Source organism: Drosophila melanogaster, chromosome 3L, assembly GCF_000001215.4.
Source record: "Drosophila melanogaster chromosome 3L".
NCBI classification, from domain to species: domain Eukaryota; kingdom Metazoa; phylum Arthropoda; class Insecta; order Diptera; family Drosophilidae; genus Drosophila; species Drosophila melanogaster.
In genome coordinates this window covers 7243934-7264917 of record NT_037436.4, presented here as the reverse complement: position 1 = coordinate 7264917, position 20984 = coordinate 7243934, and the positions used below count along the sequence as shown (strand labels likewise).

The 20984-nt window shown below is 44.2% G+C and overlaps 4 protein-coding genes and 1 non-coding gene across 9 annotated transcripts; 3 read left to right on the top strand and 2 right to left on the bottom strand.

Moving 5' to 3' along the window:
* The first annotated feature begins 997 nt into the window (after positions 1-997).
* CG14830 (uncharacterized protein) lies at positions 998-14200 on the top strand. 3 transcript variants are annotated; one of them, NM_001259724.2, is made up of 6 exons: positions 998-1286; positions 1823-1969; positions 10961-11111; positions 12622-12742; positions 12810-13238; positions 13300-14200. In NM_001259724.2, exons 4-6 carry the CDS (start codon positions 12720-12722, stop codon positions 13817-13819), a joined length of 972 nt encoding a protein of 323 aa, NP_001246653.1. In that variant the 5' UTR covers positions 998-1286; positions 1823-1969; positions 10961-11111; positions 12622-12719; the 3' UTR covers positions 13820-14200. The 3 variants fall into 3 exon arrangements, with proteins under 3 accessions (NP_001246653.1, NP_001246654.1, NP_648095.2); NM_001259725.2 differs by lacking the exon at positions 10961-11111 and having other exon boundaries at positions 998-1175; positions 1826-1969; NM_139838.4 differs by lacking the exon at positions 10961-11111 and having other exon boundaries at positions 998-1175.
* Positions 12320-14278, bottom strand: asRNA:CR43470 (antisense RNA:CR43470). Of its 2 annotated transcripts, none has more exons than NR_048233.1 (3): positions 14194-14278; positions 13994-14080; positions 12320-13881 (listed from the first exon to the last, which is right to left on the bottom strand). The 2 variants fall into 2 exon arrangements; NR_048234.1 differs by having other exon boundaries at positions 13994-14140; positions 14198-14278.
* Positions 14279-14390: 112 nt separating this feature from the next.
* Positions 14391-15389, top strand: MED4 (Mediator complex subunit 4). Its single transcript, NM_139837.3, has 2 exons — positions 14391-14710; positions 14769-15389. The coding sequence occupies exons 1-2, from the start codon at positions 14474-14476 to the stop codon at positions 15306-15308; spliced, it is 777 nt and encodes a 258-aa protein (NP_648094.1). The 5' UTR covers positions 14391-14473; the 3' UTR covers positions 15309-15389.
* A 188-nt stretch (positions 15390-15577) lies between these two features.
* Positions 15578-19437, top strand: Cdc27 (Cell division cycle 27). 2 transcript variants are annotated; one of them, NM_001274574.1, is made up of 3 exons: positions 15578-16260; positions 16339-16414; positions 16484-19437. In NM_001274574.1, exons 1-3 carry the CDS (start codon positions 16237-16239, stop codon positions 19084-19086), a joined length of 2703 nt encoding a protein of 900 aa, NP_001261503.1. In that variant the 5' UTR covers positions 15578-16236; the 3' UTR covers positions 19087-19437. The 2 variants fall into 2 exon arrangements, with proteins under 2 accessions (NP_001261503.1, NP_648093.2); NM_139836.3 differs by having other exon boundaries at positions 16484-19162.
* A 97-nt stretch (positions 19438-19534) lies between these two features.
* mei-P22 (meiotic P22) lies at positions 19535-20530 on the bottom strand (the record flags this gene model as incomplete). The annotated part of the gene is made up of 1 exon (NM_079232.1): positions 19535-20530. One exon carries the CDS (start codon positions 20528-20530, stop codon positions 19535-19537), a length of 996 nt encoding a protein of 331 aa, NP_523956.1.
* Between the last annotated feature and the right edge of the window lie 454 nt (positions 20531-20984).

Sequence of the window (20984 nt, the reverse complement as noted above, 5' to 3'; positions counted from 1 at the left end):
GTTTGAAAATTTCGCGCAATATTTTCACACAAATGCATACAATGTACGAAAAATATGGCATGTAATATTTTTTTTTTACATGACTGACTATTTTGAATACCATTCAGCGTATAAATTGCAACCTTAAACGTTTACAGAGAGAGGGGGATGTGCGGGGAAAAGTGACCCAGAGAGTTGGGCCTCTGGCCCCATTATCGATGCCACTCATCCTAATGACATGATGCAAATTAAGCCCCCAACTTCTGCCGCCAGCCAACATGACCCCCAATGCTCCAGCCAGCAGTCAAAAGCATTGCACAGTCACGTGCGGCAGCTGGCCAACAGCGGTGCCTGTCAGCCAGTGGAGCCTAATGTAGTAAGCCCCCAATACAGTTCACCTCCCTGTAACCCCTGTAACGCTCCCTCACTACCACAACCAACACCAACTCCTCCCACCACCCACTTTACCTCCCGGTGCACTGAAAAAATATTCATAGGGAGATAATGTGACAAATTATAAGCAAGATGATTATATTTTATGTTAAAGTAAAAGTATCAAAGTCTATGATTTAAATAAAGATAAAAATAAAAAACATCTTTTAAATATTTTCTTATAAAACTAACCATAAGTTTACTTATCATACCACCACCAAAAAATTCTAAACTTCTATCTAAGAATTTCATAGAAAGAGAATCTTTCGTCACCTTTTTTTTCTCTGTGTGCGAATGCAGTGCACGTGTTGCAGAAGTTTCGGTTAACGGTTATTAAATGCAGTTTTTGCAGTTTGACAACAAAATGCAGTCGCCAAAAGTGCAAAGTGCAGATGGTGGAGACCGGCACGGCCAGGCCAAGAAAGCCACAGAGAGTGAGAGAGATGGGGAGAGTATAGTTGGGAAAGAGCCCGAAGAGTCGATAGTGAGGATTGAGTTGGCCAAGAGCGCAACCGGTTCGAGACGCGTTTTAGACCAGTTTAGACCACTCTCACAGGTGCTGGAACATTGTCGCAACTCTCGAGCGATCAGTTTGAGCCGTGATCGCAACGCGTTCGCTTCGATTTTTCCCACCGGACCACGGTGCATTTTGCAATCTCCGCGATTGCCAAACAAACAAAACAAAGTTTTACTCCAACGAAAAAAAAAAAAAAAAATCTGAGATAAATAACGCGCAGCAAAAGCAACTATTTTTAGCGGATTACGTGAGTGTCATTTGAATTTTTTCGACGTGAAGTATACGCCCGATCTGTTGGCGAGAAAAATAAGAAAAAGAAAAGAACAAACAGAGTGCTGGCCAAATTTGCTCGCCATCTGTATGTGTCTGTGTCTAAGCCAAAGTGTGTGCGAGTGTGTTTGTGTGTGTATTTGTGTGTTGGCCAGCTCCAAAACCTGCTGCTATTATTAGCCTTAGCCAAGATTATGGGCGATTTCATTATGGCGCTGCAATTTGCTGTGCCGCCGCAAAAAGCGAAACAAAAATGTAAAACAGTGCCTGGGCCAAGAAGATTTGAGCCGAGTTAGACGAGTTCCGATGTCTTGGCCATTGTGTTTAGGCCGCCTCGCACCGACCGATTCGAGCCAACTTGCGAGAAGCTGCAACGCCTTTCATTCATTCATTCATGGCGGCGCTGGCGATTATATCATTCCGTGTATTAATGTGTTGGCTGCCATTTTGGTCAGAACTAGTAAAGGTTTTTGGCCCACACACACACACACACGCGCACAAGCACATTTGCAAAGCGTCAGCGGCGACGATGTCATCGCCTTCATATTTCCAATTTACATTAATATTTTTCTCCACACAACCAAATCACATTGGCAATGTTTGTTTTCTCGATTTTCGGTGCAGCAGCAGCCAAGTGAAGTGTAATGAAATGTGTACAGCGGCCAAAAACTAACAACCTGTCGCATTGGCTGGCAAAAAGCGTTAACAATAAATAAGCGAAACAATACCAACAGCACGGCCAGTTCAACTGTATAACAATGAGGAGAGAAGGTAAGCCAGTTTTTGTATTTTTATTTATTTTGTAGCCCACAACCATGCCGCGGAATACATTCCCATATCTCTATATATGTATATATGTATATGAAGGGAAGTTGTGTGGATGCATAGACGAGAATACAGAGAGAAAAATCCAAGGACACATGTCTCATATCTAAATTAGATCATCTGAACATAAGCTAAACTCACTTGAGAATATAAATTACAATCAAATTAAAACGAAGTGCTTAAACTTTTAAGTGTGTTCAATACTACTACAATATGTTTAATGATTTCGTTTTTAAATGACTTAGGATCAAGCTGATTTATAACTAAATATTAAAATTCATCTAGTATTTTCATCTTATTGTAGTATTTTTCGGGCACATCAATTTTTCCAGTGCATGCTCAACTCGCTTATTTGCCAACAATTTGCTTTTTGGCGCAGTGTAATTGCATTTCGAGCATCTTAAGACTGCCATCCACCTTCAGTTTCAATTTCCGCAAAACGTTGAACCGAACTCAGCTTTTGCCTTTGCGTGGGTGGGTGATTCCATTGATTACGCACCGGTTGACCCTGAAAGTATCAGCCAAATGTTGGCTGGTACACTGGCCTTATATGAGCACGATTTTCGGTCTTTTGTCGTTCAGTTTGTTCGCCTTTCGATGGCCGCAGGAGGAGTGCTTATGTCATTTGTCAACGGACCAAAAATGATACTCGCTACCGAAATCCGTTGGAAATTCGAGTGAAAAGGCCACTCTTTGGTCATTTGGCAGCAAGACTGCAATCTGGGGAATTGCCTTTAGGCGATAGTGAGACCAGTACAAATGCCAATACCAAATGGATCAATGAGTGAAATTTAATGTGCTTATATGCATTTCATTTATTGCTTTCACTTTTCGCCCGAATGTGACAATCGTGATGGCAAAAGGCATATCGAGGAAATGCTTTGACATAAGCCCTTATCCAACCAGTATTATCATTAAGCTAGGAAAAGCGTTTTCAATGGGCTTATCTATATGGTGTATCTGCAGCTCCCATAGTTACCATAGTTCAGATATGAGAGTAAAAACCCCCCATGTAACTAACCCACTGTGCATAACAGAACTTGCTTTTGGTTTTGGTTTTGCTTGTTCAGTTGGTTGGATTTTTCTTCGGCACTATTTCTTCGTGTCTTCGCCGTTGGCCATGTTTATGCTTAAAAGCCAGCCATGCTTAGCACGCTGGCCATCCAATAAAAGTTGCAGCTAGAAATTCAAAACCAACGCCAGCGGCCAAGTGTTTCTAGTTTTTCTCTTAGCCCCCTTGTTTTTTTTTTTCTTTTGGTTTGATGACAATGTTTTGATAATAATGATAATTTTCTGTGTCTCTTATTGTGCTGGGGTTTTTTTTTCGTTTTTATTTTTTATTTTTGGTTTGGGGTCAACATGAAGTTATGAGTTTCGTGATTGCGCCGAATTCGGTAACAATTAGAGTTTTGGCAAAGATAGCTTTTCAGCTATCAGCTAAAAACCGATGCTCATGGTCAGCAGCGTAATTCGCAAGATACAGGGAAAGTTACGTAATCCTGCTGCGGCTGTTGCGGTTCAGCGCAGACAGGTTTTAAACGGCCAATTTGCAGCTGCACACGGTGCGTATACGTGTTAAGCGAGAAACTAGCGATTCATTGACTCCAAGCCACAGTAAAATTTAACCGAAGAGGGTATATACCCAAATGTATATATGCAAAATACTCATCAGAAAACACAAATCAATCAAAGCTAATCACTTTCGGCACGTTGGTTATATAAAGTCAAGTTACTATACACAAATATGCAAAAAAAAATAAATCAACTCCCAGCTTTCGCAGTCTTACTCATTTTTCGATGTTTGCGTGTGAATCGGAAAGACAACTAAAAACTGAACCTAAAAACCAAACCAACTATTATGCAGGTACGAATTATCCAACCAACTGCAACTTTCATCTGACATTTGAGGCGACTGCATGCAATTGAAATCTGCAAACCAACAGATGACTTGGTGATGGTGATGTCATCATCACATATATGTAATTAATGTCTCGTGTTGCTTGCACATTCATTGCGTGCAAATTATACGAAAAAGTATCCGACATTCAAACATTCAGACATTCAGGCATTCCGCGGTTGCATTCGTGCTATATAAATCAGCTATCGACTCGCAGATCGATGCTAAGTTGAATGCTTATTGAATCAATGATGCCAACCGGTTTTGGCTCCGATTTCTGATTTCTGATGGCTGATTCGATTTTTTAGGGTATCAGTTAGAAGCAAATTATGGGTTTCATTAGACTCTGAACAGCTATTTCAAAGGCCATTACTGGCATTCTTATTATATTGTTTACAACGCTTATGCATAATTCTAAAGAATATTGACTGGTGAAATTTAATTGCCAGCTTTAGGTTGCTAAACATTTATTCAGAAATATATATATATATATAATTGCCTAAGAGCATCTTAATAACTTTTAAAAATCTGTATTAGAAACTAATACTATACTTCTTCTCTAATTCCCACAAGTTTCAGCCCCAAATAAATCCTATCACATTTCATTTGGCCTGGGAAACAATTAGAAGTGGATAAACAATAAACAAAGCTCCATATGCAAAACCTCTTCACTGCTCAATCCATAATTCAATCGGAGGCAAATTCCAAGCCATGGCAACGTCCTCAGTTCCAACATCTAATTGAGTGAACAAGCATTTGATGAAATGTGCCCAAAACAGAGAAGCAATCAAAAAATGGCAAAAGAAGCAAAAGTTTTTTGGCTTCTCGAGTGCCTTAAGCTTAAACAATGCCAGCAAAACCGAGATTCTGTGAGCCACACTTGACATTAAAGCATTTTCTCAGGGGCCACATAATACGCCCCCACAAATCTTCGACGTGGCTACGAAATTATACATGTATTTCGAGCAAAAGCAAATAATATACAACATCAAGTTGGTTGGCCAAATTATAAAAGGCAACACCCATCTCATAAATCGCTGTCTGCGTTTCGCCGCCAAAAGACCTTGACGGCCAGCCAAAATACATTAACTTTATATACAAATATACAATGGGGAGAAAAAAAAAGAAGTCTCAAGATTGTGCTTGATATTTAGCGAAGATTCGTTAAGTTCAACATATTTAGTTTATTTACTACTTCTATGATCTAAGCTCATCTTGAACACGAGAGTCGCGTCATCGTATAATACGATGATTACACGGAGATGTCATGCAAACATTAGGGTGTAATTACATAAGTCAAGTTTTTTTTTTTGGGGGGGGGACCCAAATGGAGTTCCTGAATAGAGAAAAACTGGTGTTGGAATTTCCGCGATATAATTGTGAAACAATGAATGTGCACAAACAAAAAAAAAACGGCCTAGCGAGTTGCAATATTAATTAATCTCCATCCGTGTCCCGGCTGCATTAGAATACTGGTATCCGCCACCAACTGGGCATTCTCAACACCGATCCATGGCGATCCATTCCGATCCGATCCGATCCAATCCAATCCGTTGCGATCGGAGCAGCTGCAGCCTAGCGTGGGAAACCGATGGCGATGCAAACTGGCCAAGGCGGACATTGGTGGTCCGGGATGCCAAAGTGGAGTGGTGGATGTGGATATATAGCCACGATCTGGACTTCGGTGTTTCGAGTTTGCATATGCTCATGTGTGGATTGCTGCCGCTGCATTGGCTTATTATTATTTGATATTTAAGGTCTGCTTTTATTTGTTTCCACCACTTTTTTCATTTGCCCTGTCAAGTGTACTTACAAACTTTATTGTCAACCTGGCCTGTTGTGCAATGGAAATTAATGTAACAGATTGATACCAAAGCGCAAGTACAGGCGATACTCAGTACAATCAACCTGCATATAGCACTTTTTGGAGGAAGCAATCATATTCATTAATTGAAAGTACTTTGTTTTTCAAGTTAACATCTGGCTTAAATTGTGTGTTTTTAATTAACTCGATGACTCAAAACTGAGTCTTATGAATCAACTCTGTAGGATCATTAAAAATGCATATATATCTCTTTCTAATTGGTTGGAACGATATGTCAGAAAAAGAAAGTACAACTAGTTTTTAAAACCAAGCCAAAAATTTCGTTTTTTTATTATAGGTGCAACTCCCATATGTTTATAGTTTAAAAAAAGGCATAATAATACCAAATTGGCTTAGGTAGTTTCGCCCGTATTTGCATTGCACCACTTGTTTGCAACTCGATCTTTATGTTAGTCTGTAGATCAATAGATTACTGCGACTATGGGGTTTACGAGGTCGTAAAAGTGGCGCAGTGTTTAGTTTAGTGGGTCTGCCTTTGATGTTCAGTCGAGAGAGGCACTTGTGCAGTTATTTGAACTACGTGTATTAATGAAACCGAATTATGTGCACAGGCGGACGTCGGAAAGGAAAATGGAAAAGCGGTGGCACCCGGGGAGGGGGGGGGGGTGGTGCGGTTGGCAGAACTAAAGAAAAGCTATAACGGTGCGGCTGTGTAGCGGTGGCATGCAGTCAAAGAGATACATTTTGGGCTCCCTACTGCCTTGGCTGACTGCCCATAAATAAGGCAAACAGGTTTACCCATGGCAGCCCCCCCAAACCAAAAAAAAACCACCGAAACCACCAGCGAACGACTGGAGCCACCACCACTTCAACCCAAAAGCAAGAATATTTATTATGCGCATTGTTTTGGGTGCCATTTAGACCGTGTGCCACAGATACGTATCCGTGCGGACTAAAGAACGCAGTTAGAATTATACTAAAGTACTGTAAACACCTGACGATCTCTATCTGCATCGGTTCTGCTCGGGGACCTGGTTAATGTGGCACAACAGCATTGGTAATATGACCACAAATCCAAACGCCTGTCTGAGCAGATCATTCATTGTGCTGTTACCAATCGAACGACACCCTTGTTTGCACTCAAGCCAAAGTGAAAATCAATTTACTTATGCCATATGGCAGGGAAGGCAACCTATGCCACTGGAGTGCAATTATGCCGGAAGACGACACCATTAGCCCAGAAGCTAGGCACCCACATGACCATATTGGAAATGTGGGCTAATGAAGTGCGAATGGCTAAGTGTGCCCTCCACCACATATTGATGCGGATTGTGTTGGTGGAAAGGAAAGGCGGGCATAGAAAGACTTAGCTACTGGTTACTTTTAGTACTTAAAGAAAATATACCATGTAATTAAGTATAAGTATAAGTACGCACATATCTGCTAATATAATCTTGACCGCATTTCAAATGAGCTTCAAAGAACTACAAATCAATGAGTAATTTTTTTCAATCAGCGGATTAGCTTGATCCCCCAGTAAAAAAAAAGTAGAACAATGAAACTTAACTCTGTGCCAAATCCGCAAATCATCTTAGACCTTTTGTACTTTCAAGTGTGCCTGCTCATGTTCTAAGCCCTTGAATCCAAATGTTGTGTTTTTGGTGGAGTTTGGAGCCCAAAGACAACTGTTGCGTTTGATGTGCAAAATGGGCGCATGTGGAGTCATACATACATATGTGGCAAAAATGGGAAGAGGAAAGAGGATGGAGTTGATTGAAATTGATGTGGCAAACGTGACGCAGTCGAAAAACGGGACCTTTTTAGACACCTCACATGACCACTTCATCGTTTCTTGGCCAACAAACAACAGCTTCATTTTGGCCCTTGCCAGTTACCACAAAATATAAATAAAAAAACAAAAGAACCGAAGGTTGTAAACAATTTTTGCTGTTGCTTCAAGTGAGCTTGCAAAATATAAAAAAAACAAAATAAAAGAATCAAAGGGAAAAAATTGAAAGCGGATGATGAAGGAGGAAGTGGCCTAGCTAAGGCCGTTAAGTCAACTTTCTCCACTCAATTGTTGGGATTTAATATTATTTGCACCGCCACAAAAGCAATGCCAATTGTAAACTTCTTTTCGAGTCCGTTTCTGTGCAATTCTTTTTCCGCCTCAAATCGGCCATTGATTTTAATGGCTTACTCGACGCGGCGCAACATTAGAAACACGCAGCAATAAATGGCTTAAAAATTAATAAAAGAAATATGGCATCTTTATCGCACTTTCATCGCCCAATGCCCGCACTTGGCCATAATTAATTTCGTTCCCTTGCCATTGGCATTACCTTTGCCTTTTTGGCCAAAAAGCCTGACGACATGAGCGGGCATTTGATGGCTAGAAAGTTTTTGAGGGGGTGTCTGGTTGGTTTTTTTTTTTCGGCCATTGTCGTTGTCAAAATGTTTTGCCAACTGACCGCCCATTTGAATTCTTTTTGGCCAACTTGTTGGATTACCATGGGTCGCTTTGTAAGGGCCGCAGTGAAATTACTACTTGCCCATTTTATGCGTTGAAAGTTTAAGCCCTGTTAGTTTCGAAGTTCGGAATAACTTGCCCATGTTGCTTTATGAATAATATATGATATTGTATAATGTTTTTGTAATAAAGGATCCTGCCCATTGTACAATACAACTGAATAATTTTAAACGCTGCTCATTTTTCAAGTCTGCGCGCCCTTTTCGGAATCCGCGGCGGCCTCTTTTCTACGTTCGTTTGTGTCTTTAATAGCCGGCAGGGTTAAAAATTTAATGGAAAAACGTTTTAATAAATCAGTTAAGTGGTCTTGCCGCTTTTTTTTTTACCCCTTCCCTTCTCCTGCTCTTTGCGGCTAATTACACGCATTAGTGTTGGCCAGTCCCACATCCCCAGGTCGTTTTCTTTGGCGTGTTAACAGCCGCACCGGTGTCTCCAGCTTCAGCTTCAGCTCCATCTCCCATGGACCCGACTCCGAGCTCCACATCTGGAACTCCATATACACACATATGTATATATATATATATGTATATATAGGCCCATATAGCCTGCAGACCATCGTCGCAATGTCGGCCATGCAGCGCGTAATTTAGCAATTAAAAGCGATTAACGCGCAGCAGACATGGCTACTTAGTGTCTAAGATCGGCGACTAGACTACGCATTATATAGATGCATACGTACACGGTTATATATAAGTGGATCTGGCCAGTTTGAAGAGCGCGGCAAATCAGCATTATGTGTCTGACTACCAACAATGCAATCAAATTTTATGCTGATTATCGAAAACATGCAGCCAAAGTTAATAGTCGTGCGCAATTAAGCGAAGCTATTCTGTTCGAATGCATTTGAGTGTTTTTGATTCGAGACTCGAATATTCATAAATTCCCAGCGGTATACTTGCTTATATGCTCTCGCTTAACGACTTATGAAATGGGTTTTAAAGCTTGGAAAACACCAAACTATTTGGGTTGCTATTATGCAGAAGGCTTTAAATTTTGGGTTATATTTAAAGCTCAGATTCCAGATACATCAGGTTATACATTCACAAATTCCTTACCGTTTTTTTAACTAAACAAAAAATGTCTAAAAACTCATTACATTTGCTGATTTATGGATATTAAAAGATATTGCAGCGAATGGTAATGGTAATTGTAAAATGCATATCACAGAGACTCAAATTTCGCAGAATGACATGGTAGTAAAGTGTGTTATTATTTATTCTAGCGAATTCTGGGGGATATTTATTGCAACTTTTGGCCAACTCCACATCCTTCGGCCGATCATCACCAGGTTTTTGTGTTTTTTTTTTTTATTTTGTGAAAGGCGAACCAATGCGGGTTGACTGTTACAGATTTGTTCGATGGCAACTGGCCTGGCCTGCAGTTCTAGTGAATGCCATGGCCCAGTTTTTTTTTTTTTTTTTTGGCCACATCCATGGCATGGAGGGGGAGCACAACTTTCTAAACCGCGCCCCCAAAAAAAATATGCCGCTCTGGCCATGAAATTTGCATGCTGACCACAAGTTTTCTGCTCCACCAGCAAGTTCAAGTCGTTCAACCTTTACGACACTTGACCACAACTCTTGCAGCGGAGTGCATTTTTGTGGTCATTCACTTGGCGGTGGCGCCTCGCCTGGTTTCTCACCTGGGCGTTGGTGTTACACAAATTGCCGCGAATTAACTTCTCGTTTTCAGCGACGAGCAACGACTTCCGCTCTTAACCCATTGTTGCCCCTGCGCCAGCGGAAGCAGCGAAAGTGGTGAAATCCATCGAAGACAATGGTGGAGGCGCCACCACTTCAACGGTCGGTCGAATGACAAAATGCAAATTTCTTGTAACCCGGTCCATCTAAAATGCTTTACGAGTGATGGGGCAAGAGCATACAGTACACAGAAAGAAAAAAATGGGTAAAGTTTGTCAGGCAATATGGTATTCTGTTAACTTCAAAAACTATCTTCTATCTTTGAGATACTATATGTTGGTACATAAGCATTTCAGTGCCAATTTGATACTTTAATTAACTTTTTTTTTTTAAGTGTTATATATGGTTGCCTCCTTATAAGTAACATGCATATATAGTACATATATAAATATATATATGAAACTAACGGTGCTCTCGAGTGAGTTCTCGAGGCTTTCACGGTTTATTAAGGCTGTTTATGTGGCGTTAAATGTTAAGGCCTCTCGGAGTGCCAAGGTAAATGGTAAATGGTAAATGCGGGAACAAATACATTTTAATGGCATTCGCATTCCATTTGCTTGGAACCCGCCCCGTCGCCGCCGCAAAAGGAAAAGGCTTTAATATAAGTCAGGCCTAACAAAACAAACCCCAAAAACCGCATAAACAAATCAATGTGCGGAGTGGAAATCCGACGCATGGGAGTTGCAAGTCCGTCGTCTTTGATGGCCGCCAAGTGATAGAAGTGGTCAGAAATCAGTGGAAATACATACATACATACTCGCAGCCAAAGAGGCCAAATGGAGCGGTTCAAATCCAAGCCAGAGCCACGGGGACCACACAGATGAAAGGGTCGCTCGCCCTTTCAGTTTCCTTCTTTTTAAATTTTTTTTTGTTTTCTCCTAAGGTTCCTTGTCTCCCAAACTCCCCGAACCGCGCACCCAATTCGATTTTTCATTTGACGACGTACCCGCCCACACCATAAATGTATGTATGTTTGTGTCCCCAGGCACAGAAATCACCGCATTGAACTTGAAAGTTGGCTATGGAGTGGAGAGGACTGGACCGAACTGAACCGCAAAGAGACCCCCACACGAATTCACAGATCCAGATCCCAACTGACAATTGTATCGCGATTGACCGCCGGGCAGGGCACAAATGTAAATGCACTCGGCGATTGGCTTCAGCTGAAATAATAAGAAGGCTGGTCGCCATTTCTGTGGAGGATTGGCAAGCGGAGCAGGAGGAGCAGGCAGCCCATCCTAGCTGGACCAACATGGCCCGATAACGACACCCTTTAATTGGCCTAATCGAGGCAATAACTCAATTTTATCAGCTGCCAGGCGTTAATTATATGCTGCGAGAAAAGGAAGCTGGTAAATTATAAACAGCCAGATTCGTTAAAAATAAATATATAAAAAAAATGTATCTGATTACGGACAGTTGTGTTGTGCAGCTGATTAATACTTCAAAGCATTATGCTAATAATAAGAGGCTGGCATAATATGGGCACAAATCTCAAACAGGTTCGTTAAAATTCTTGGCAAAAACATCTAAATGTGAGAAGAACTCTTGTTTTTCCAATATATGGTTACTTTTGATTGACACATTCGAGTGTCATAAGTAGAACTCATAGTTGGCAAGGGGTTAATGATGCACAGAGGAAAATCAGGTACCTAAACATAGTAAAACCTTTGTTTTGCTAAACTATCTTACCTGTTGATTGACATATACGAGTGTGATAGAAATGCTGATTTATGAGCAACTGGGGTGCGTAAACAAATGCATGGTAACATCGGGCAGAGATTAAGTTTGCGGCCGATGTAACCAGTTTGCCCTTAACCCGCTGGCGCTCCCTTTTAACAACTGTCACCTCGGTTCGGTTGGGTCGGGTTGGCTTGGATTGGAGTGACGCACCCAGAACCGAGCACTACGTGACCAAGTGACAAATTGCCGGCGAATGGCGAATGCGAAGGACGGGCAACTTCAATTTCTCTGCCATGAACTTGAAAGAACGAACGAACGAATTTCTCCAACTTGGCTGAGTGCCTGCGGTGTTCCTGGTGGCCAGGATGGTTGGCATTGGTATGGGATATGGGGGCGAATTTAACGGAAAAGTGCAACGAACTGCCATTCCAATCATTAAGCTGGGTGTGTCCTCCGCTCGGGAACCATAAATTGATATAAGTTATGCAAGGCGTAAGGGAAGTTTAAGGTCTGTTTTGATTGCAAAATGGAATTCATGGATGCAGAGAATCTACTCCATGGACGGCCAGCTTATCGAAATACCTCCTTCTTTATGATCCTTTGTCGCGTGTTTAATATTAGCAGGGTATCGCATTATTTTCAATTAAAAAACATTTTCTCTGGAGTTGCTTAAAATTTTTAATGATCCAGATGTTGCTCTCGAGTTTATGTGTAATTTTAATAAATATTAACTATTAAACTTTTACAACGAGCAGAGAACCCAGAGCCATGAAACTTTACGTTACGCTTGTGAAATTCAAACAAACCAGTTATTTTATTGAATATGGCTGCTGTCTGCAGTCGAATAAAACTTTCATCGCTCTAATTAAAAGTTCTAAGCTAGTCGATAAAGTGAAGCCAAAACCTAATTGCCATGAAGTCGAGCTCATCGTGTGTTTGTTTTGCTTTACTTACCCATTGCAGGCACCTCGAGGAATTGCTAGACGGGTCCATTAGCAGTCAATCAGCCGCAGAGAAGAGCCAGCAAAAGATACAGATACAGGCGGAGCAAAAGATACAGGATGCACGAGAGACAAGTGAAGAAGTGAGTAGCGCGGATGGGCCACTTAACGGCTAATACAGCGGCGATAACATTTGCGATCCAATTACAGGTTGAAGGGCAGCCATTATGTGGCCACGCACGGTCGCCTCACTCCGGATCCGCCCTACGTCCACTCGAACCGCGGCTATTCCACCGACGGCGATGAGACCCACTCCCACCGGGCGCCCTCGGAGCGCACCTATTCGGAGTACACGTTGACCCACGAGCGCATCTCGCCGCAGTACAATGGTTCGCGCAAGAAGCGCTCCTCATCCTCGAATGGAAACCATCAGCATCAGCACCTGCAGAGCAGCTACAGCCACAGTCAGATGGGCCTCTCCAGTTCGCCGGACAACGGAGGACCTCGCTCCCTCAGCGGACCGCCGCCCACGCGCCAGCCACCGCGTGCTCCGTCCGCCCTGAGCTATGACCAGGCTGGTGACGCCGGCAGCGACATCTATGTGACCAGTGCCGCCTACAAGGCGCCCTCCGAGATCAGGTGCGTTGTTACAACTATATAGCATATAACCCATATCTAAACTATCTATCATCCATTACAGTCGCTACAGTCAGCGTCCAGTGTCGCGAGGAGCTCCACGGAGTGTTTACTCCGTGGCCAGTACGGCCAAAACCGGACGCAGTGCGCGCTCGACGACTCGGCGAGGCGCCAAAGTGGAAACCATGTCCGCGCCGAATCCATTTTGCCCCAATGTCAAGGGCGTGTGCTGTCTGATGCTGTTGCTCAACTTGGGCCTGATCCTGGTGACGCTAGGATTCGTCATTGTGGTGCAGTTCTATGAGCCACTGTACGTGTGGATACTGGGAATTGTGTTCCTGGTCTTCGGCTTCCTCACGCTAATCGGCTGCATGATCTACTGTGTGTACGTGTTCCGGGATGCGAAGACGCCATCGCAGGTGCGCAACGAGGATCTCTACTGGACGCGGCACTGGCAGAAGAATATCGGATACACGCCGCAGGAGATCAACTACAAGGCGGACAAGTACGATGCCTACTCGGATCGCTATTCGGTTAGCAAGCTGAGTGGCAAATACTCGGATCGCGAGAGCCAGCGATACTGATTGTTATGCATATGTACATATGTATGTATGTACATACATATGCGGTTTGATGAAAGGGGATCCTTTGGGCGGAGAAGAAATATGAATAGCCACATATAAACCACTTATATCTTAACTAATTGTAAGACTATCTACTAGTTCTAAACGGTTATTAACAAGGCCCCTCCAACGTACCTGCTGCAAGTTGCTTGCTGGTTTGTATGTTTTAAGAGTGAAACTGACGGGAGACGCGAACGCGAGGATGCAACAGAGTATTGTAATCTGCCATATTTGAGAAGGTTTGTTAGGTTTGATTTGGCTAATCAACAGAAGAGTTTTATGCTAAAATTGTAACTGCAATTGTAACACACGAGAAATAAACAAGCAAATAATACCTACTAGAGATAACGCTGCGAATTTGTTTTATTTTTGAACAGTCTCTTCTACTCTTTGCTTTTGAGTACTTGATTCCCTTTTTTTTGAGTGTATGAAATAACCCATGTGGCAACTCCTATTAGTCTGGCAACCTCTCTGTTACGGTATTTTTACAACGTGGTATTAACAGCGCTCCGGAATACTATACGGTATATTTCAGCAATCGAAGAACGGCCACATTGCGGTGTGGAAAATAAACAAATTGCAATTATTGCTTAGCACAAACGATTTGCCGTGATAATGTCGTTTCATTTGAGCACAAAAGAGCGCCTTCTGCTCCTGATCGACGACATTGAGATGATTGCCAAGGAGTTGATCGAGCAGGCGCACCAGAAGATCTCCAGCACCGAATTGGTGGACCTGTTGGATTTGCTGGTGGCCAAAGATGAGGAATTTCGCAAAATGCTGGAACTGGCGGAGGAGCAGGCGAAAGTGGAGGAGGCGATGGACCAACTGCGCGCTAAGGTCGAGGTGCACGTAAGTAGAAGTTTTGCATTCCCCAAAAATAAGGTATAATCTGGATTTTCCCGCTTAGGACCGTGAGATCCAGAAGCTGCAAAAGTCGCTAAAGGATGCGGAGCTCATACTGTCCACGGCCATCTTCCAAGCGCGACAGAAACTGGCCAGCATCAATCAGGCCAACAAACGACCGGTTTCATCCGAGGAGCTCATCAAATACGCACATCGGATTAGCTCCGCCAATGCGGTCAGTGCTCCGCTCACCTGGTGCATAGGTGACCTGCGGCGTCCCTATCCCACGGACATTGAGATGCGCAACGGGCTGCTGGGTAAATCCGAGCAGAACATCAACGGCGGAACAGTGACCCACCAGAACAGCGGCATGCCCTCGGAGCAGCAGCGAACGCTGTCCGGTAGCGCAGGAAGTGGGAGTGGCAGTGGCGCCGGCGGCGAGGTGCCCAATGCCTTCCAGAACCAGTTTAACTGGAATCTCGGAGAGCTGCACATGACCATGGGCGCCTCTGGGAACACAGTGGCCCTGGAGACGCGCGCCCAGGACGATGTGGAGGTCATGTCCACGGATAGCTCAAGCTCCAGTTCCAGCGATTCGCAGTAGAATTGGATAAAAAACTATAACTAAATCTCGTTTAAGCTAGTAGTATTAGGTATTTAATAAAAGCGCGCTGTAAGGAAGTCTAGTTATGTATATATTTGAGTAGCTGGGATACATATCTAATTTTATGACCTTCTTTAATGATATTAATTTACAATTTAAATTGGCATTTAAAAAAATGCAAAGTTATGTATCAGTGGAAACAGCTTATAATAGCTTCGTGTCAAGAGCTTGGTACTTTTGCGCTAGTGCGATACGGTCCTCCTCAACCATATAAACAATCGATTGGCAGGGTCGCGTGCAATCGATACTTTGACAGCTCGCAATTATTTTAGCTTTGGTTTTTCAAATAAAATGGAATGCAACGCGTATGCAGCGTGTTTCAAGTAGCTAAAATGTGGCCAAGGTGTAGTCCAGTGTCGCCGCCAATCGCAGATCAGCCCCGTGTGCGTCTTTAACGAGAGATAAGCCCCGAAAACGATAGTAGAAAACCGACCCCCCGTTCGCAGTGTGTGTGTACAGAGGGCGAAGCGAAGCGAAGGCTCGACTCAAACCAATTGCAATATCAAATATAAAGAAAAAGTGGAAGTGGAAGGTGGAGTGGAGTGGAGGCCAGGGAGCGAGAGACACCGCCATCGCCACTTGCATCGCCGCATCCGCAATCGGGTTACATACGACACTCACATACCACACAGCCAGCCAGCACACAGGCCAAACTTTTACTTTTTCCCATTCGATATTGTTGGAAAAAATTTGGCCAAAAGAAAACAATTCGAATACAAATACAAACAGAAGAGTGTACGAGTGGGGGGCGACATGATAGTTTGTTTGAGTTCTACACACTGCATGTTTGAATTATTGTAAAGCCCTGAAGTACAGTGAACGTACATCTCATAGAGCGCCCCTAGAAAGTCGCACATACCGCCCAGACATGATGATTCAAGAGCCCGTGCAGGTAAATCAATAGCTCCTCGGTCCACCTGGCCTCTATAAAAAACCAAATTTTCTCCCTTCTTTTTTTTCGCTCCCAAAGGCCGCCATATGGCATTGCCTGAACTACTACGACTTCAAGGATGCCGTTTTCCTGTCGGAACGCCTGTGCTCAGAAGGTATAGGTCAAGGTCTCGTTTGTCTGACCGGGTATATCACTGATTTTCTCTTTCACCGTGTCCTTGCAGTGGAGAGCGACGAGACGATATTCCTGCTGGCCACCAGCTACTTCCGCTCCAATCAGGTGCACCAGGCATATTGGCTGCTCAAGGAGAAGGCACGCCGCTCGCCGCAGTGCCGCTTTCTGCAGGCCAAATGTGCCTACGAGCTGAAAAAATACGCTGAGGCGGAGAGTGCCCTGATCTCCACGGGATTCGCGGACGCCAAGAACTGCGATGAGCTGCAGCGGGACTTCGGGGATCTGGCCTGCTTCGCCTATCAGCTAATGGCCCAGATCTGCATGAGGACCGAGCGCAATAAACTGGCCGTTAGTGCTTTAAGGCGCGCCCTCAAACTGAACCCCTTCATGTGGCACGCATTCGCGGATCTGTGCCTGCTGGGCCAGGATACAGATGCGGCGGCCATATTCCAAATCCACAGCACAGATGTGTTCAATACCTGCCAGGGCAGCAGCGTAAATGCCAATGCAATGGTGCTGTTCGGAGCCGAGCAGCAGGGTCAACAGCATCAGGAGCGCCAGTCGCTGATCACCAACCTAAGCAATGTCTCCAACTACATTCTGACCACGCCCGTGGATCAGCAGCAACAACAGATCAACCAGAATCAGAACCAGCACCACAACAGCAACATGGTGACGCCCATCAACAATAATAATAATAACAACAATCTCAATAGTTCGATCAGCATGCTGCGCGGGGGTTTGGTACAAAACTCCAGCATGCTGGCGATGCTGGAGGACACACCTATGGGAGCTCCGCAGGACCCGGCCGGCCAGTATCAGCAGAACCAGCAGCTCTACGACATGAGCAGCGGTACTCCGTTTCGCAAACAGTTCAAATACCTATCGGCCATCTCACCGCCAACACCGAGCTTCGGCATCATGCCTTTAACTAGTCCGTGCACCGGCAACGATGGATCCTTCATTGGCAACCACACGCCCGTTATGAATATAAGCTATTCGCCGATGCCACAGATGTTGGTCGAGGTCAACCAGGAGCCGAAGATGATGGGCAAAAAGCTAAAGACACATGTGGGCGGACTCATCAATCGCAAAGAGGGCAGCCTTAATAAACCCGCCGTCTTTACGCAAGCCGGAAACATAACGCCCCGCACTCCGAACAACAATAATGTGGGCAACAATGGCAATATGAATGTGCCGCCCAATCCGAATGCTGCAGTGCGTCGCAGTTCGCGGCTGTTCAGCAACTCGTATTCGGTGAAGGAGAACAATAAATCGCCCAACATAGCCAACAAGTTCGTGCAGCCACGTTCGCCGCCCCGCAAAGCCAAGTCACGGATGACCAAGATCTGCCTAAATAACGAACTGATCGAGGATAAGTCCCACCACCTCTCCGAGAAGCGCAAGGAGAAGGTGGAGACTATTACTTCCTCGGGAGCGAATAACAACAGCGGTGGACGCAGTGCCGCCGAGGAGGCCAAAGTACTGCTGAACAATAGCCTAAACAATGCCCAGACGATGGCCCACCAGCTGATGGGACTCAAGAAACAATCGGCCGATGGGCTGATGGCCCTGCTGCGGGGTTTAGCTGAAGCCTATCAGCTGCTCTCGAACTTCCAGTGCAAGGCGGCCATAAAGCAGCTGGAGACGACGATACCAAAGCACCACCTGAACTCCAGCTGGGTGCAGTCGCTCATCGGACTGGCCAGGTACGAGATGCGTGAGTATGAGGCGGCGGTGGCGATATTTGAGACCATCCACAAGACAGAGCCATGTCGCTTGGACTACATGGAGATATACTCGTCATCCCTGTGGCATTTGCAGCGCGAGGTTGAGCTGTCAGCTCTCGCCCAGGATCTGATTAACCAGGACAAAACCAGCCCGGTTACCTGGTGTGTGTCCGGCAATTGCTTTTCGCTGCAAAAGGAGCACGAAACCGCGATCAAGTTCTTCAAGCGGGCTGTCCAAGTGGATCCAGACTTCGTCTACAGCTACACACTGTTGGGCCACGAACTCGTACTCACCGAAGAATTTGATAAGGCCATGGACTACTTCCGTGCAGCAGTGGTTAGAGATCCGCGGCATTACAATGCTTGGTACGGCATCGGCACCATCTACTCCAAGCAGGAGAAATACGAGCTGGCTGAGATTCACTACGTGAAGGCGCTGAAAATCAATCCACAGAACTCGGTTATTCTCGTGCACATCGGCGCCATGCAATTCTACATGAAGAAGAAGGATCTGTCGCTGCAGACGCTAAACACGGCCGCCACGCTGGACCCCAAGAACCCGCTGACGCGATTCCATCGCGGCTCCATCTACTTCTCGCTGGGCAAGTACCAGGAGGCGCTGCGCGAACTGGAGGAGCTCAAGGAAGTCGTGCCCAAGGAGTCGGTGGTGTTCTATCTGATCGGCAAAATCCACAAGACGCTCGGCAACATGGATCTGGCGCTGATGCACTTCAGCTGGGCCACCGACCTAGATCCCAAAGGTGCCAACAATCAAATCAAAGATGCCTTCGACTCAATGGCTCATCCCAGCTGCTGTCCGGCCAACACTACGGCCCTGGACGTTGATCTGGAGCCCACTTCGGAGCGTTCCGATGACTCGACGCAGGCGCAGCAGGACGGAAGCTACGACAGCGACTACTAGGGAGCTGCAACTCCAAATTCACGCGGTTGTATATACGTTAAATGAGAAACACAGTAAACAAAAAAGAAAACTTAGTAACAGATACAAAAAAAAACCCCGATCGATTGCTGCTGTATTGTCGTGGAGGAAAGGAAACCAATTATGAAGTATGATAAAGTCTAGATAACGTTTAGCATTAGTAATTTAAAATATACAAAAAAGTAAATGGTTTAAACAAAAATTGTGCACTCTGAAAGTCTAAGGCAAAATAACGAAAAAGAAACAACAACAACAAAAAACAACAACAATTAAATACCACTTAAAAATATACAAAAAAAAAGGGAGATATACATTTTAAATGTTAAGTTAAAGCAACAAGGATCTTATGGGAATTAAATATGTTGGACTTGGACATTAAAACTATTCAAAGTGAAAACATTATACTACTGCTATAAGTTCCCCATCATATCTAAGGTACTTCCAATTCATCCTCTTCATGTTTTATCGGAAAGCGCAGGATTTGCTCGTGGCTCAAGCCCTGAGTGATATCCAGCACGCAGCGCAGTCGCTCCAAGTCAACGTTCAACATGGTGGCCAGTGTGGGCAGATGCTCCTCCAGCAAAATGTACTGACGCGGCCGCTGCATGGTCAGAATGCTGCTGATGTCCTTGGTGCCGAAGATCTCGCCAATGGAATCGGACAGCGAGAAGTTCAAGGAGACATCGGAGTCGAGATCCGATGGCGATTTGTTTACGATTTCACCGCGCCGCTCCGGAGTTTGGATCTCATCGGGTGTGAGGCTTAGATCGCTAAGTTGCATAGCTGGAGCAGATAAGGATCGTCTTCGAGTGGCACAGCTGGAATCCTCAGCGGGCGGAAGTTGATGAACAAAATGGGCGGGATATTTGGCAGGCAGCTTGGATGGCGATGGTGTGCTTCCTAGCTGATCGGTGGAAATTCTTGACTGCAGTTTCTTAGCCGGTTGCTTTGGTTTTCGACCACGTTTTTTGGGAGTGCATTGAATGCTTCTCCTTTGTGAATTCCTTTGATGAACTTCTTTCTGAATATTATTCTTCTTCTTTACGGTCTTTTCAACTTCATCTAAACTTTTGAGGTGGATAATCTTATATGGAGGCTTCAGGTGAACGATTCTATTGGAAGTTTTCAAGGGGACAACTTTATCCCGGGATCCAAGATGGACTAGATTATCCGAGGATCTCACGGGCACCAACTTAGCTGCAGGCTTCAGGTGAACCACTTTCCCTTGCTGCAACAATAGTTCACTGTAATCATCTTCAGTGTTTCCAAATAACTGAGGAGAAAGACTTTTGGGCGGAATCTTCTGCAGATCCCGGTTTTCCTTGTCGATGAGGCGCTGTGATCGCCGCAATGGGGAGTGCTGGGAGCCACCCATAAAGGAGCAGTAGGTGGAGGCCGGACTCGGGACAACTGTTGTCCTGTCCATACTGTTTTATACTACATAAAGAACACCAATGTAGTTTAAAACTATTATTCAATGCAAAATTATAAAAAAATAACAGTTGGCGCGATAGCAGGACTTATCAATTGAATAACAGGACCTTATTATCGACAAAAGCTTAGAGCTGCCACGCAATTTAATAAAGTTATCGTTCGTAAAGTTATGTCGAATTTAGATTTAAATTGAAATTGATGAGGTAATATATTTTTAAAATAAAATCCTATCACTTATTGTTGCTTAAACTAAAATTTGTTTCAAGAAAGACTATTATGAGATAGATCTTCGACTAAAAATAACTCAATACTCATAATGTTTTCATTTTTTTTAAGTTTGTTTATAAATTTAACAGTGGGTAAACAGTGAGTCCACCTGGCAACGCTCAATGCAGTATTTTTGTGTTACCATCTCCTTACCTGTAAGTATAGTGAATATATTTTCA

Excerpts from the sequence above, each read along its gene's own strand:
- Cdc27 (NM_001274574.1), top strand. The coding sequence starts at position 16,237 with ATGATGATTCAAGAGCCCGTGCAG. Across the intron at positions 16,261-16,338 it reads TGATTCAAGAGCCCGTGCAG|GCCGCCATATGGCATTGCCT; the intron begins GTAAATCAATAG and ends TCGCTCCCAAAG. Across the intron at positions 16,415-16,483 it reads GGAACGCCTGTGCTCAGAAG|TGGAGAGCGACGAGACGATA; the intron begins GTATAGGTCAAG and ends GTGTCCTTGCAG.
- CG14830 (NM_001259725.2), top strand. The coding sequence starts at position 12,720 with ATGCACGAGAGACAAGTGAAGAA. Across the intron at positions 12,743-12,809 it reads CACGAGAGACAAGTGAAGAA|GTTGAAGGGCAGCCATTATG; the intron begins GTGAGTAGCGCG and ends ATCCAATTACAG. Across the intron at positions 13,239-13,299 it reads AAGGCGCCCTCCGAGATCAG|TCGCTACAGTCAGCGTCCAG; the intron begins GTGCGTTGTTAC and ends CATCCATTACAG.
- MED4 (NM_139837.3), top strand. The coding sequence starts at position 14,474 with ATGTCGTTTCATTTGAGCACAAAAGAGCGCCTTCTGCTCCTGATCGAC. Across the intron at positions 14,711-14,768 it reads GCGCTAAGGTCGAGGTGCAC|GACCGTGAGATCCAGAAGCT; the intron begins GTAAGTAGAAGT and ends TTTCCCGCTTAG.